Here is a 17,058-nt window from a genome sequence, read left to right as displayed (position 1 = left end):
GGGCGCTAACCATGACCTGGCAACAATGTAGCCTGCTTCATTGGAATGTCCAGCAAGGCCAAGTCCTCTCGAATGCGTCGAGTGGAGTACACTGGATCCACATGCTCCTTCTCATGAGTCCAACGATTCCGCGAATGCCAGATAGCCCACATCACCGATACAATATGTCCTCTCACACGATCCAAAAACGATCATCACATAAGATGTCGCGTGCCCATGTTTCTGGATGTAGGCATGGAAATCAAAGATCAAACCATGTTTGCGCTTCATCCTAGAATCTACGTGCATGGGAGCAAGTCACCGGTGCATGCATAAGATCCTCCTCTCTAGTCAAGCATACATTGCATAGGCTTATAGGTTTGATATGTTTATACTTAAGGGTTGCTTCGTTGGGGAGGATCCCGCGAAGAACTCTCCACTAAAAAAACTTTGACCTTAGTCACAACTTTGAGCTTCCACAGAGATGTCCACATCTATTGTTCAGATTTTGAGGCACCGGTAGCCGTCCCTTCCTCTAGAGCTTTACACTCTTTCTGATTCACGAGAGCACGGTACACCGACTTGACAGTGTACACACCTGAGTTTTCAAAAGCCCAGGCAAAGAAATCATCCCCGCCTCTGATACGCAATGCTATGTTCAAGATAGCTTCTGCATCCGGAGCGAGAAAATTTTGTCGAACAAGATCCATCTTCCATGTCTAATTTTCTTCATCAATGAGTTCATTGACAGTATGCAAAGTAGTAGGAGTAATAATGGACATAGAAGACATGCTAATGGTACCTGGAATCCACTTATTCTCTCAAATAGAGATAGATCTTCCATTACCAACACGCATGACCAAACCCGCCTGAAGGGCCTCGCCTCCCGCCACAATTGCCTACTTTAAAATATGTCTATATACAATCGTATGTAGATTATATTGGAATATCTAAAAAGATTTATATTTTTAGAGCATCTCCAACAACCGCGTCAAAAGACGCGCGCGCGGTAAGTTGGCTTTTTAGTGCGCGCGGGACGTTTTCGCGCGCTCCAGCAGTGACGGGAAACTAGCGCGCGCGGGAAAAGGCGGCCGCTCACGCGCTACATTTGGCGCGCCGCGTCCAGCCCACCTATAAATTACAGCGCCCTCTGCCGCTCTCTCCATCTCTCCATCGCCCTCTGCCGCGCTCTGCCGCCGACACACCACCACCGCGCCACCAAGCTGCCTCGCCGCCGAGGAGGTACGGGCTACCGCGGCGTCCGCGTGCATCCGTCCGGCACCTACTCCGCCGAGATTCGGTCGGGCGGCGGCATGCGGCTCCGTCTCGGAACCTTCGACACTGCCCAGGAGGGTGCCCGCGTTTACGACGCTGCGGCGTGGCGCCTCCTGCGGGAGCGCGCACGTGCGTCTCCCGTCAGGACATGAACTTCGCCGACGTGGCAACGCGGGAACGCGCACAGGAGTTGGCGCCTTTCCCGCGGCTTCTCACCGACGAGGATCGTCGCAAGCACCGGAGGCGGGAGCATCGTCTCAGGCTGGCCGAGATGGACGAGCAAGCCATGGCGCTATGGAGCCATCGCTTCTCGGAAGACACCAACGAGATACAGTTCTTCGCCCAAAGGAGGGTGAAGAGGGCGAAGAGGAGGGAGGAGCGAGCCGACTATCGCGAGAACAAGCGAACACGGAAGGCGATCCTGGAACTCCAGCGACGAGCGGTTCCTTGATGCCTACGCTCTGACGTTGGAGGAGGACATCACCGAGACAGAGTCTGAGTCGGACGAATAGTAGCAGTAGGAGAACTATCATGTATTGAATCGTAGTAGGAAAAAACTGATGAAATATAGCGCGCCTGCTGGAGCGGCGTGGGCGCGCTTTAATTTGTGGCGGTCGCTGGGCTAATTCGGCTGTGTATCGTGAGTTTTAGCGCGCGGCGCGTTGCACGCCTGTTAGAGATGCTCAGGAGTAGTGCTCAGTTGTATGTGTACTAGCGGCAGTGAGGTTAGGCGCCACATGGACACACCAGGTAGGTGGTAGTCGTACCATGCGATGGGTGGGTGTATCAAGCCGATCAGTGGGCGCGCCGCAGTGGTGCAATACCCTATTATGGTGCGTGAGACCAGTCCACGCACGAGTACGCGGTCAGCAAAGGCGAGCAGGCGCGAGAAACTTTCTTGGGTGCCCGACGACGGTGAGACGCCCATGTTTCCCACTCCATTCCGGCCGGGCGGCCGCCCAGACGTACGCGCGGGCGGTTAGATCAGATGAGATGGACTGGAAGCATTTTCTCCGCGTGTGTGTGTGGCGGGATGAGTGGGTGACCGACTGACCGCTGACCGGTCAATGGGCCGTGCAACCAGCCCAATCATTCACTCTGAGCTCTCTACTAGAAGCCCAATTTTTCCATTCCAGCTTCGTCATCCTGCACTTTCACCACGGTGAACCAAATGTCTTCAGAATGACACTCGAAGAAATGTCTTGGGATTATACTAAAAAAATTGTATCAGAAAGATTTTTCTTCTAGATAGATAGAAACTCCATCTGTTTCTTTTTAGTCCGCATATAAGATTTGGTCAAAATCAAACTTTGTAAAGTTTGACTAAGTTTATAAAAAAAATATTAACATCTACAACACTAAAATTATATGTTATACAAATTAATTTTATTATGCATCTAATATTACTGATTTCATAGTGTGGATGTTGATATCTTTTCCAACAAAGCTAGTTAAATTTTACAAAGTTTGACCTTAGCCAAATTTTATATGCAAACTAAAAAGGAACAGAGGAGTAGATAGATACAAGAGGCCAATACAGTGTGCTACCACCAAACAAAGGTCCCACGTACGTGGTCGCGACCCACGGCGTACATGCACCATGTACTGCCCGGAGACGCACGTGCGGTATTCGGGCAGAGGGTCGATCGAGCGTCTTCTTCTTCTCGTATCCTTCCCCTTCCCGTTCCGAGCGCACGACGACGACTGGCCGACCCTAGTCATCAATCAATCAATCAATCAAAATAGCCCGCATACACATCCTCATCACGGCTTTTCCCTTTGACCGCATCGAGCAGCGCACGATTTGCCAAACTTCTAGACGCACACGGACGAAGAGCAACTGGCCTGCGGGTCCCACGTCGCAGTCGCAGGTGTCATGCTCACTGCCCCGTGACCTCAAGCTCAACTCGTGTCCAACGGAAGCAACGGAAAGCGTTCCCTCGCATGTCGCCGTCGCGTTCTAATCATCAAAATCTATAATATACCGGTAGTGCAAATCTCCAAGCCGGCCATAGAAAACAGCTTCGCATCGACGGTGACGGTATTGTTGCTTTTGCTTTCAAATGACAATAGCGACTGATTTTTAACGTGCGGAGAAACAGAAATGATGAATTGCTCATCACTAATTCGAAGTGAATTCCTACACTCTAAAACAGCGTTCCTCTTCCTCCGTCGCCAGCGATCGGCCTCCTCGTGCTTCCGAATAGTTTGACTCTAGACATGAGAGCTAGCAGCCGGTTGTCATCCCAAGATGAGGATCATATCTAAGATGTTGACAGCTACTACAAAACCGAACGGGGTCAAATGGCCATCTCTATCTCCAAATAGAGTTTCTAGATAGCCCTTCGATGGTGCATTTTTTAGCACAAAAGTTGCCACGGATTCTTTTCTCTCTCAATTCTCAGACATACTCTACGTTTACTTCAGTTTCGCACCGTATTTCCAATGCATGGAACTAAGTCATATTTGAAACCACAAATTTACCATGATCCGAATTCAAATTAGATTTTTTTCGGACGTGGAAATGACAAATCCTAGTAAAAAAAAACGGCATGCAAATATCACAAGTAATTCATCCACCGTTCTCAAACATGTTCCCCACAAAAAAAAAAGTTATCAAGCATACTTCATCTAGAATAATCAACATAGACCACCTATTAAGCCACCATCAAGCTCAATGTTGCTCACGTCGAGGCCACTACTGTCACTAGCACCTCCATGTCCATTGTCGAGGCTAATCACCTTTACAACAATGTGCAACATCATTCCCAAGACACACGATCATGTGGTGGCTGGTCATGTATGTCCGCTTTGCTTAATGGACATCCGAGACCAATATTCATCTTTGCAAAGGTCTCCCATTCACGATGAATGCACCACACTCGATAGTCGTCGACAACTACCCATCATCACTAATTTGATGTGAATGACACTCCAAAACAGCGTTCCACCTCCTCCGTCGCCAGCGACTGGTCTCATTGTGCTTCCGAATAGTTTGACTCTGGACATGAGTGCTAGCAGCCGGTTGTCATCCCAGGATGAGGATCATATCTAAGATGTTGACAGCTACTAGAAAACCTATCAGGGTCAAATGTTCGTCTCTATATCTAAATAGAGTTTCTAGATAGCCCTTCGATGGTGCATTTTTTAGCCCAAAAATTGCCGCAATTTTCTTTCTCTCTACTTTTACATACAGTCTATGTTCACTTCGGTAATTGCTATTTGAGCTGAGGCTCATCTCCTCCTGATGAACAGATAATTCAAAAAAAGTAGAAAAATTCAAAGAAACAAATGAAATTTTTTGGTATCCAAAATGCTCGGGTGTGATGTGAATGATGAATGCACGATAATTCGACAACTACTCATTCGATGTGATGTGAATTTCTTACACTCGAAAACAACATTCCTCCTCCTTTGTAGCAAGTGAGCAGCCTCGTTGTGCTTCCGAATAGTTTTACCGTAGAAACGAGAACTAGCAGCCGATTGTCTCTTTCCAAGATCAGTAGCAAATCTAAGATGTCGATGGCGAGTAGTAGAAAACATATCGGGGTCAAACCAACATCTTCTAGATAGCCCTTAATATTTTCAGAACTCCTTTTTCTCTCCACTGTCACATATACTTTATGTTTACATTAGTTCCACACCACTCTGATTTAACTACATTATTTCTAATGCATTGACTAAATCATATTCTGATCCACAATTTTAAATGTCTCAATTCAAAATAAAAATTTCCAAGCATGAAGAAGCGTCATGCGAATAATTCTTACGACATCCTCAAACATACATCATCCAAAATAATTAGACATAGTCCATCCCCACCAACAAGCCTGAATGTTTCTTCTTGTATGGTGCATTCTCTACTTCCATCTCCCGTTTCTCATTTTCGGCCTTCCACCCTAGTGGTTTCTTCTTACTAGGTGGTGCCGGATTGCGGAGTTGGACTCTAGCTATCATACCCTTCTCGGATGGCGTCCAAGACTTGTCGGACCTTGATCTCTTGTTTGACGGGGTTTAGTCATTGCCATATTGGAAAAATCTTCAACTTGAGCCAAGAGTGAAGTAGGCCAGATGTCCTCTTTTTTTCCTTTTACAGTGCATGGGCTTCTCCAAACTACACCAAAGGAAACTGTTAGTACACATAGAAATGACAACAAAAATTGCAATCTGATCAAGGGACTAGTTAACTTGCATGCTCTTAATGTGGTATTGACGCTTCGATGACAATACTGAGTTTGATCATAACACACTTGCCACTTATTATCTCCTTCATAATTGTAGCCGATCGATGCTCAAGAGGGTTAGCAGTTCTATCAAACTCAAATATTCTCTTGAAGTGGTAGTGCTCGGCAATCCATTTTCAATATGCCTTCCCCCACTATTCATCGCCTACAGTAGGATCTCATACAGTAATTTGCCACAAGAGGCACAATTGGATGTTCTCATTATGGGCGTAATTGCCTAATGTTTATGCACTTCCTTTAGCACCACTGCTTGCAAAATAGCAATATCCTCGAGTGGCATTGACAGTGAAATTGCATCAACATCATTTTTCTAGGATATCATGATGGCACAGGAATGATCTCTTCCATCATGTGCAAACAACTCGATACAAGTTGCATATAGAAAAACATGTCACATTTTGGTGACATTTCAATTGACATTGACGTGCACATACATTGTAGTTGACATTGACTTCACATACCCGCACTTCACAAAAAATGACATATGCATGCACATATGAATAGTCGATTTCACATAAACACAATTCAAACATTCACATATGCACATACACATAACTTATCCATGTCAAGATTCACATGTGAACCCTAGAAATGCAACATATAACACAAAACTCATCTACAAGATCAATTTGTGAAAGAAAAAAAACATGATGCGGTAGCAGTGGCGCGGTTGTACTCTCAGGAGGCGACACTCGCCTTCATTGAGGAGGGAGCGGCGACCGACGACAGGGGGAGAGCTCGGCTGGTGAAGAGTTGCGGCACAGGGTATGGAGGAGTCGAGGAAGGGGAGGTCGGAGGTGCATATGTGCATAGGCTCAAGGAAGTTGGATATCGGCGGGCCCATTCTAAAATCTCGGCCAGCGGCGCAGGGCGGTAAGACGAGAGGGGCGTCGAGAAGGGTGGGGTGGGGAAAGAGAGGCATCGGCAGAGGTGGCCGGCGGCACGGTCATCGCGGCGCGTGGTATACTAACCATCTAGAACATGTCCCCTTCGGTCCAATTAATTTGGCCCTGCCTAAACCCCACACTAACAACACATGTAGCAAACACGAATTAAACAACCAAGTAGAAACCAAGATTGAAGCTTCCAAGCAAGCACCACCCGACAACCCCAACGAGCACACTATCCAACAGAATGAAAAAGGAATTAAAAAGGACAAAAAGAAAAGGGGAAAAACACCGGCCGTGGCCAGTTCCCACTACATAACGCGCCACACGTTTCCACACCGGGGTCAGCGATGGCAGGCCGCTCCCGCCAACCAAACTGAACGCACGGTCGCACGCTTCCGTGCTCCGGCGGCCGGAAACCGACCGGCGACCATGGCGTCGCCACACCGCGCCTATCTCCCACTCCTCGCGCTCTGCCTCGTCCTGCACCTGCGCCACGCCGCGGCGCAGCAGGCCGACGAGCGGCAGCTCCTGCTCGAGGTCAAGCGCGCGTGGGGCGACCCGCCGGAGCTCGCGTCGTGGTCGGCGGCCACGGGCTCGCCCTGCACCGGCTGGGCCCACGTCTCCTGCGACGGCGCCGGCCGGGTGACCTCCCTCGCCCTGTCGAACGTCACCGTCTCCGGCCCCGTCCCCGACGCCATCGGCCGGCTCACCGGCCTCGCCACGCTCGACCTCAGCAACACCAGCGTCAGCGGCGGCTTCCCGGAGTCCCTCTACAACTGCACGGGCCTCACGCACCTCGACCTCTCGATGAACACGCTCGCGGGCAACCTCCCCGCAGACATCGGCCGCCTCGGGGAGAACCTCACCTACCTGGCCCTGAACGGCAACGGCTTCACCGGGCAGGTGCCGCCCGCGCTGTCCAAGCTCAAGAACCTGACGGTCCTCGCTCTCGACAGCAACCAGCTCACCGGCACCATCCCGCCGGAGCTCGGGGAGCTGACTGGCCTCCAGACGCTCAAGCTCGAGCACAACCATTTCGGCCCCGGCAAGCTGCCGGAGTCGTTCAAGAACTTGGCGAAGCTGGCCACTGTCTGGCTAGCCGGATGCAACCTCACCGGCGAGTTCCCGAGCTACCTCCCGGAGCTGTCGGAGTTGGTGTGGCTTGACCTGTCGACCAACGCGTTCACCGGGAACATTCCACCGTCGATCTGGAACCTCACCAAGCTGCAGATGTTGTACTTACACTATAACAACCTCACCGGTGGCGTCGTCATCGATGGCGCCATCGGAGCGGCGGGTCTAATCGAGATCGACCTGTCCTACAACAAGCTGACCGGCGCGATCCCGGAAAGCCTCGGAACATTGACGAAGCTTAGCAAATTATGCTTGAGCGGCAACGGCTTCTCCGGCGAGATACCGGCGAGCCTCGCCCAGCTACCGTCGCTGGTGTTCCTGTGGCTGTTTGAGAACAAACTCACGGGGGCGCTTCCGGCGGAGCTCGGGATGCACTCGCCGTCGCTGAGAGACATCCAGGTCGACGACAACGACCTCTCCGGGCCGATACCGGCGGGGGTCTGCAAGAACCGCGGGCTGTGGGTCATCACCGCCTCCGGCAACCGCCTGAACGGCTCGATCCCGGCCAGCCTCGCCAACTGCCCCGCGCTCATAAGCCTGCAGCTCCAAGACAACAAGCTTTCCGGCGAGGTGCCGGCCGCGCTCTGGACGGAGACGAAGCTGATGACTCTGCTTTTGCAGAACAATGGAGGGCTCACCGGTACCCTGCCAGAGACGCTGTTTTGGAACATGACGAGGCTCTACATCATGAACAACAAGTTCAGAGGCAGCCTTCCGTCGTCGGCGGCTAAGCTGCAGAAGTTCAACGCCGGGAACAACTCCTTCTCCGGCGAGATACCCGCGGGGCTCGCCGCCGGCATGCCGCTGCTGCAGGAGTTCATCCTGTCGTCCAACCAGCTGTCGGGCGCGATCCCGCCGAGCATCGCGTCGCTCGGTGGCCTCACGCAGATGAACTTCAGCAACAACCAGCTCACCGGCGAGATACCGGCGGGGTTGGGCTCCATGCCGGTGCTCACCCTGCTCGACCTCTCGTCCAACCAACTCTCCGGCAGCATCCCGCGAGCGCTGGGATCACTAAGGCTGAACCAGCTAAACCTGTCATCCAATAACCTCGCCGGCGAGGTCCCGGAGGCGCTCGCTGTCCCCGCCTACGACCGAAGCTTCCTGGGCAACCGCGCGCTCTGCACGGGCGCGGCGTCGTCGGGGAACCTCGCCGGCGTGAGCTCGTGCGCAGCCAGGTCATCCGACAAGGTATCACCAGGCCTTCGCACCGGCCTTGTCGCCGCCGCCGCCGCGCTACTCGTGGTCATCGCGGCGCTCGCCTTCTTCATCGTCCGCGACATCAAGAGGCGGAAGGGGCTCGCGCCGCCCGAAGAGGCCTGGAAGCTCACCCCTTTCCAGCCGCTGGACTTCGGCGAGGGCCCCGTGCTGCGCGGGCTCGCCGACGAGAACCTCATCGGCAAGGGCGGGTCGGGGCGGGTGTACCGCGTGGAGTGCCCCAGCCGGAGCGGCGCGAGCGGCGGCACGGTGGTGGCCGTGAAGCGCATCTGGACCGGCGGGAAGGTGGAGAGGAAGCTGGAGCGGGAGTTCGAGTCGGAGGTGGAGGTGCTCGGCCACGTCCGGCACACCAACATCGTCAAGCTCCTGTGCTGCCTCTCCCGCGCGGAGACCAAGCTCCTCGTCTACGAGTACATGGGCAACGGCAGCCTGGACAAGTGGCTCCACGGCCACAGGTGGCCGGCGCCGGCTGGGAGCTCGATGCCGGCGAGGGCCCCCTCGGCCAGGCGAGCGCCGCTGAACTGGCCGGCGAGGGTGAGGGTGGCCGTGGGCGCGGCGCGGGGGCTGAGCTACATGCACCACGAGTGCTCCCCGCCGGTGGTGCACCGGGACGTCAAGTGCAGCAACATCCTGCTCGACGCGGAGCTCAACGCCAAGGTCGCCGACTTCGGGCTCGCCAGGATACTCGCCGAGGCCGCCGGCACGACGCCGCACGACACCGTGTCCGCCGTCGCCGGAACCTTCGGCTACATGGCTCCAGGTACGCACCGATCACCTCACCTTGATAGTAATCCTCGACGCCGAAATTTCTTGCAGCTCGGTGGCTCATATTGTTCGCCGTGGTCTGATTGCAGAGTGCGGGTACACGAGGAAGGCGAACGAGAAGGTGGACGTGTACAGCTTCGGGGTGGTGCTGCTGGAGCTGGCCACCGGCAGGGAGGCCGGCAACGGCGGCGAGCACTGCTCGCTGGCGGAGTGGGCGTGGCGGCACCTGCAGTCCGGGAAGAGCATCGCTGACGCGGCGGACGAGTGCATCGGCGACGCCAGGCAAAGTGACGACTTCGATGTCGTGTTCAAGCTCGGCATCATCTGCACCGGCGCTCAGCCGTCGACGCGGCCGACCATGAAGGACGTGCTGCAGATACTGCTGCGATGCGAGCAGGCGCACCGGAAAAACCTCGACGAGAAGACGGCCGTCTCCGAGTACGACGGCGCCCCGCTGCTGCCAGCAGTGCGAGGGGGCAGCCGCCGGAAACGGCTATCCGACGCCGCTGACGGCAAGGGTAGCTTCGACGATGTCGTCTGACGAAATGCCGTAGTGACGTTGTAAGGTTCAGTAGTAACTAAGTAGTAAGACAGTGCAGTTTCAGAGCAGAGCAGATAACAATGGTGGAATGTTGTACACAGTGTGCCAGCCTTGAGACGAGCAGTTGCTTGAAGTGCATCAAATTCAGACAAAACTAGTATTATTCTGAAGACAAAGATGAGCATTCAGACATACATATATGTATATACTGGAGAAACCAGGCAACATAAAAAGATGGTTAAATTGGATGATGTCGATCCTCATCTTTATTGGGAGGAGAAAATACAAAAAAAAGGATTAACAAAATGTTATGGATTACAAAACACCACCAGACAAGGGGAAAAAGAATCGGCAGAACAGGAATGGCATTGTCCAAACCTCCATCTCCATATGTTCCTGCCACTGAAACTTTTATGCCATTAGATAAACCTCCAAGCTCTTTGGCGCTATGCTAGCTACATCCCGCTGCAGACGCACCGGAGAGTGTCCGCAGAATAGCCGAAGAAGGTAAAATTCCACCACCAGGCGATTAGGAAGGTTCGAAGGGAAAAGAAAAGAAAAAAAAAAGGAAGAGAAGAGGCTGCTACACTCTGGGTTCAATCCATCCATCGGGCTCGTTACCAAGAAGACTAGTAGATATCAGCGTACTGGGAGTGCGAAGCGGCGAGGAGAGCAGCTCCAATGCCAGAGCCGTCATTGGCCAGCTTGGCAACCAGCGAAGAAGAGGCCTCGTCCCCGAGGAGATCTGAAAGAGTTGCCTCTAAGCAGCTGCTGAACTTCTTGTAGTGCTCATAGAGCCCACCGTCCAAGGCAACCACGGTCCTTGGCATCGGGCTGCCGTCGGTTGGCACCTTGTCCCGGCCTAGCTTCTTCAGGATGCCATATATGCCAGCAGCGGCCAAGCGTGCGCCGCGCTCTGCAACGATGTCACATATGTGACGAGTAATGTATCTTACTTCCAGGGAAGTATCCGCAACCTAAACATGAGATCAGCATGTTAATCAATGGTCACTGAACAACTTTTGTATCCACTTAGGTTGAAACAGTCGTACCCCAACGATATCCTTTAGCTTACTTCCCAGAATTTTAAGGTCATGTGATGCATCATGGTGCATGGCAGACATATCTGGGGTCCTGCAACATAAGATTTAGAATAAGAAAACAGCAGAAAAGTTTCTACAAATAGATAGTACTCTTTATCGTAATTGGGTAAATATTCATCAGGAATTATCACCGATTAGTGGTGTTAATGGCAATGGAAAGCTTCATCGGGTATCAAGAATGGTATGCTACTCAGTGCATCCATCTATTAGTGACCTATATAATCTATTTACCCCCAAGTAAATACTTTTATTAGTTCTAACAAGGAGAAGGTGAAAATTACTCATTAGGCCACTAGTCAGACTTTATGATAGGTTTGACAAAAACGAACAACAAAACAAACATAAGTTTGGCTTTGGTTTCGAATTGTCTTATAATATTAAGGTGTGACGAAACAAACTCTATCTAACTAGACGATTGCACAGGCCATCCATCTTATAATATTCTAATACGATTCAAAGCTTTGAATTGAACACAGCCGTGACAAAACGGAGCATTGACCAGAAGAAAAGTATTTTTATCACCGGCAATGATCAATCAGCATTAAGTTTAGAATATTTGTCACTTCACATGGATTACTCGAATGAAGTTCATGTATAGCTTCAAAGGCACGCAACTTCCCAAATTTTGTAAACTGTGGGCCTTACATGGACTAGTCAACACATGTAACAATATTTAGAAGTGACACTGCTTCCTTGTGCAGTTTGACTATTATTGGCACTTACCTTTTTTTTAAATAAAAAAATTCTTGATATGTGTTTAGCTAACAAAATAAATAAGAGTTTTTTCCATGTCAAGAAGCAAGAATGAAAAGCTCAGTGACCAACGGATCAAGTATTACCTAAGTACGAATGGCAGTTCCAGCTTAGCTGGAACAACATCCCCAAATAATGCAGCATCATGAGCCAATTTCAGTAAGATTCTTCGCACAATCTCTCCAAGATACATGCCGGAAATCAACTTTTCATATATCTATCATACAAAATATATTAGTACAGTTCAGCACAAAAACGTGAATGAAATTGAAAGCACCATCGAGATAAACACCTGTTCTCCAGGGTTCAAACTTTCGAAGTCCAATGCTTTGTCGTATTCTGAAAGTGGAAGCTTGTCCGATTTAAAGCTTCCCCATTCCGTGTTGATTACCTAGAGAATACCAAATAATTCTATGGTTAAAAATACAAATTATAAGAGAGACTAATACAACACAGCAGTGAACATCCAATGTTTCATGGGGCTTTTTACTTTAAGCATAAGGAATTTCAAACACTAACCATATTTCCGGATTTCGGCAGTAGTCCAGTCCACTTAGGAATTGCATTAGCATGCTCAACATATGCTGCGTTTGTACCAGTGCCCAATATTATGGCAGCAACCACATCATTATCCATATATCTCCCACCAGCCAATGTGCCGACTGTGTCATTAACCTACAAAACATCAACACTCAGCCTGAGAATACAAGTTTTTGGACACACGGCCATGTTTGTTCGCATTCCATTAAGAGAGAAAAGATTAACAAATAATAGAAGTAGCGTCAGAAAACACAGAAATTAGCATTGTCTTATATACGAGAGTCAACCATAGATATGGTGTATTACCAGTGCTGAAACTTTCATATCCAGCCCCTGCCTCTCCATGGCCTTGCTCAACTCAGCCACAACATCCTCACCAACCTGATTAAGGAGTAACCAAAGAACACTTCAAAATCAAGGCAATTGCGGTTATTATGGAAAGATCGACAATTGGCTCAGATACCATATACTATTTGTACTTCAACACTTAAATTCTGATTGGCATATGAAACTTACGATACCACTTAAGACCAACAATTGGCTTCGATACCATATACTATTTGTACTTCAACACTTAAGTTCTGATTGACAAAAACGAAGAACAAAACCACTATAACTTCAGCACTTAAGTTCTGATTGGCATACGAAATCAAGGTTTACCACCAGAAACTTGCCGAGGGAATCAATGGATTTATAAGAATATCCAGTGGAACTTATGCTAACTAATGTGCTAGGAACTGCTCAACAAATGCCGTGTAGTGTTTTGAATTTTACCGCGCCGTTGATTGAAAAGCCCTTTGTCCACTTGATGAGTGTTCCTGATGATATTGATAATTGGTTTACCGGAAAGGAAAAGGTGAAACCCAGCTCTCTCTGCCTCCCCACTGGGAGGTGGAACTCGTCACCTTCAGTTTCAATAAATTTGGCCAATACAGAAGCAATGAAATCAAATAGTTCCTGTAATAATAATTCAAGTTAAATTAGCAAACATGCATGCAAATTTGCGACTCCAGGGAGCTTGAAAACTGAATACCAGGTACTCACCAAGGAAGTTCCGACCATCAGGTGTGGTGGAATAGAGACTTCCTGATACTGTTGCTTGGCAACACGTTTCTCCCTTCCTCCAAGTTGGACTCGCAGAACACGGAAGTTGGTACCTCCAAGATCCAATGCATAAAACAAGCCATGTTCGTCTCTGCAGAAATAGCACCCAAATGATTAAACAATAAAGCTATACAAGTCTAGGAAAAATGTCCTGTTTTTCAGAGAATTGCATGTAGTAATAGATAGACAGGTTACAATTTGTCTTGAGAAACTAAGCACATAACAGATTATACTTGGAGAGGATGAGTTCTACTGGTGGATATATAATTGAACAAAGAAATTGGTGAAACAAACCAGTCACATAAGAACTTCTGTACAGATTTCACATAATTGGGCATATGGGAGTAATCCTGAGTGAACCATCCCTGCCATAATCGGTTACTACATCCCACTGATGGCCTATTGAGAAATGAACATCCACACCAACTCATGGAAATCTCATGTGGTGGCATGCTGATTGATCGAAAATAAATAAATCCTAAATCACCAAAATTCAGACGACCATACGATCAGCAAACAGGGGAAGCGCCAGAGCGAGATCGGTCAGTTCATATGCGTATGAGATAATAAAAGGATCACATCCTTGCCCATGATGATTCACCGAGAACCAATGGAGGTCACCTAAGAGGCGACGGTGTTCCTGAATTCGACCTGAATCGCCGCAAGGGGCGATCTTGGCACAGAAATTCACACTAAGATCCGCACATTTCACCGTACGGCCAGTCATATGCCTAATCAAGAGCAGGAGGGGAGAATTCCCGTCGCGTACGCGGCCAAGGAACGCGCAATTCATCGACAGGCAACTTTCCCGGCGTCAGACGGCGCCCTCCGGATCACGAGGCCCACAAGTCAACCCGACGACTAAAGGCTAAGGATCGGGTGGGATCGGATCAGATCGGGAATGGGGACGGCTTCCCTTACCCGGTGGGGAGCTGGTCGACGTAGCTGATGAGCATCTTGAGCTGGGAGTGGATGTCCCCGCGCAGGCCGCGCTCCATCTCGAGGACGAGCGCGTCGGAGATGCCCCGCAGCAGGGCCGTGGGCGTGGCGAGCGTGCGCTCGACGTCCTCGATGACGGCCGCCACCCTGCGCTTCCTCTCGGCCTCGGCCGCGCCGAGCAGCTCCGCGTCCCTGCGGCGCCGGCGCCGGCCGAGCACCACGGCCGTGCCGACCGCCGCGCACACCACCACCGCCGTGCCCACCGCCGCCGCCTTCCCCATCGTCGCGCCTGGACTGGATCGGTCGTCTCCCTAGCGCCCGGACACGAACTCCGCTCTGGATCCGGAGGCCAGGTGAAGGGGGAGCGGTCGCTGGTTCCCCGGGCGCGGGCGGAGGAGAGAAAGAGAGGGGGGAGGGCAGCCACTGGCCGGGCGTTTTAACCGCTACCACTTTTTAACCGCCCCTTCTTCCGTCGTCCCCCCGCTTGCCTCGGCCCCGCGGCATTTATGATCCACCTATCATGGCCCGGACGGCCACGATCCGTCCCCCGCGCCACGTGGACGGCCCGGATGGGGGTCTTTGGACGGAAGCGGATCTGGGTTTTCCTTTTTGGATTACCGAACGGATTTACCTGGATATACATCGCGGTGAAAAGAATCCTTTCCTGTCAGGCCGTTGACTTGTGGTGCGGGCCCGCGTGTCGGTGGGTGCTGCTTGGAGGGTGGGAAGGCTTGGGAGGAAAGTCAGATGCGTAGAGAGAGGGTAAAAAGGTTGGGAAATACGGGTGAACGTGGATCGGCGGGGCCCACCGGGAGTTCGGTGACGGGAGGGTGATGTCATCCATGTGGGGGAGGGGTGGTGCCAGTAGGGCCATAGGGTCAACCGCCACCAACCGTCCGCTGCGGGGCGGAGCGGCTACGCCTCGGCGTTCGTTCGTTCGTTCGGCTCGACCGCGACGCCGACGTACTACCGGCGACTTGTTGCCGAGCCCACGCGCGACGCGAGGATTACAGTACAGTTTAACGGTATATCGTACCGTATCGTGTCATATCAACCTATGCCATCCACGGACATTGTATACACTCAACGCACGCACGCACGCAATCTCTACCTCTACTAGTAGACTGCCCGTGCGTTGCCACGGGCCAAGGAAAAATTTGTAAACAATGTTCAAGTTACCCGCCTCGAACGAAAACATTGCACGCAAGTATCTTCTCTCTATTCCAACAAACACCATGCACCCCATCTAGCCTCTGTTTTTTGTTGAACTTCTCCCTAGCCCTTTTTGTCCATACATAAACCATCCTCTCAATATGCGGTAACTTGATTATGCATGTGGCTTCTATGTCATTGTTTTGTTGTCTCGCACTACTATGTATGTTAAAAATATGGCATGTACAAGGCACCTCACCTTAGTAAAAATAGTAAGAAAATGTGGCATATGAACAAGAAAACAATCTTTCCACCACATGTTCATTCACAAACTAATAATTCTCTATTTATCTTTGGGCTCTGCTTCCATTTCCACCTAAGATGCATCTCCATCACTTTATCTCACTAATACATATTTTTCTACAGACCTCAAATATACATACAAGAATCACACGACAAGGTTGCATCATTGTCATTCCATCTCTTCTTTCACTTCGGCTCTTTTGGTCATTGCAACACCAGCGTGCGCCGTCTTCACACTGCTCCAAATCTGCCCATGTTTCCATCCGGCTCCAAATACGCCCATTTTTTTTCTCTAAGTCAGTCATGTCGTAACAAATTTGTACTTTCAGCCTCAGAATTTCATTGTTTGGAATGAGGAGGGATTTCAGAGTTCACTTCTCTAAAAGAGAATGCAACACATATTGATACAGATTAGTGATGAACAAAAAATTGCTTCCATAGATGTAAATTACTTCTGTATGAAAATATATTTTGTTTCAAATGTTGATACTCCTTGCTTTTGGAACTTTAGTTTCCTTCATATGGTTTTTTCACTTCCTTTTTTTGGATGGTAACTTTTTCGGGTCAAATTACTTCTATGGCAACTAAATATTGTTTCCATATGGTTAAATTTTGTTTGTTTGGACTGACCATAGAAAATGATTCCTTGAATTGGCAATCGCTTCAATGTAGTACTCCCTCCGTCCCGCAATAAGTGACTCAAAAATGACTCAACTTTGTACTCCTTCCTTCAATTGGAGTATATGTTTTCTTTTCTCATAGGAAAGGAGAGTGCTTTAATTTTTTACAGAACAAAATTGAGATTGATTTATTCTTTAGTTAAAATTGGTGCCACGAATATGTTTCATGGAATCTGAGAATTGTTCCAAACGTATCGATAAAGTACTTCCAATATAGTAAAAATTGGCAGTCTAAGGATTTTGCATTGAACCTCTTTTAAAATGGTGATGAAAGACCACACATGTTGAAGATAAGTTTGGCCTTAATCTAATCGAGAAACAACTGTTTTTCATACCAGACAAGCAACTACTCCTCTCCGACTCAATGTGCCACACCATTCACTCACCGGTGTAATCCATACACATGTTCAATACCTTTTGAATTTTATGCTCCCGCTT

General features: G+C 49.8%; 2 protein-coding genes across 2 annotated transcripts; one reads left to right on the top strand and one right to left on the bottom strand.

Moving 5' to 3' along the window:
• The first annotated feature begins 6,703 nt into the window (after positions 1 to 6,703).
• LOC123063619 (receptor-like protein kinase HSL1) lies at positions 6,704 to 10,222 on the top strand. Its single transcript, XM_044487488.1, has 2 exons — positions 6,704 to 9,500; positions 9,595 to 10,222. The coding sequence occupies exons 1-2, from the start codon at positions 6,818 to 6,820 to the stop codon at positions 10,044 to 10,046; spliced, it is 3,135 nt and encodes a 1,044-aa protein (XP_044343423.1). The 5' UTR covers positions 6,704 to 6,817; the 3' UTR covers positions 10,047 to 10,222.
• A 51-nt stretch (positions 10,223 to 10,273) lies between these two features.
• LOC123063624 (hexokinase-5) lies at positions 10,274 to 14,959 on the bottom strand. Its single transcript, XM_044487500.1, has 9 exons — positions 14,468 to 14,959; positions 13,487 to 13,637; positions 13,217 to 13,399; positions 12,749 to 12,823; positions 12,422 to 12,577; positions 12,195 to 12,293; positions 11,989 to 12,119; positions 11,099 to 11,180; positions 10,274 to 11,023 (listed from the first exon to the last, which is right to left on the bottom strand). The coding sequence occupies exons 1-9, from the start codon at positions 14,764 to 14,766 to the stop codon at positions 10,676 to 10,678; spliced, it is 1,524 nt and encodes a 507-aa protein (XP_044343435.1). The 5' UTR covers positions 14,767 to 14,959; the 3' UTR covers positions 10,274 to 10,675.
• Between the last annotated feature and the right edge of the window lie 2,099 nt (positions 14,960 to 17,058).

The sequence above is a fragment of the Triticum aestivum genome, chromosome 1A, assembly GCF_018294505.1.
Source record: "Triticum aestivum cultivar Chinese Spring chromosome 1A, IWGSC CS RefSeq v2.1, whole genome shotgun sequence".
In the NCBI taxonomy this organism is placed as follows: Eukaryota; Viridiplantae; Streptophyta; class Magnoliopsida; order Poales; family Poaceae; genus Triticum; species Triticum aestivum.
The sequence above is the reverse complement of the archived record's forward strand: the minus strand, read 5'-3'. Positions and strand labels throughout refer to the sequence as shown.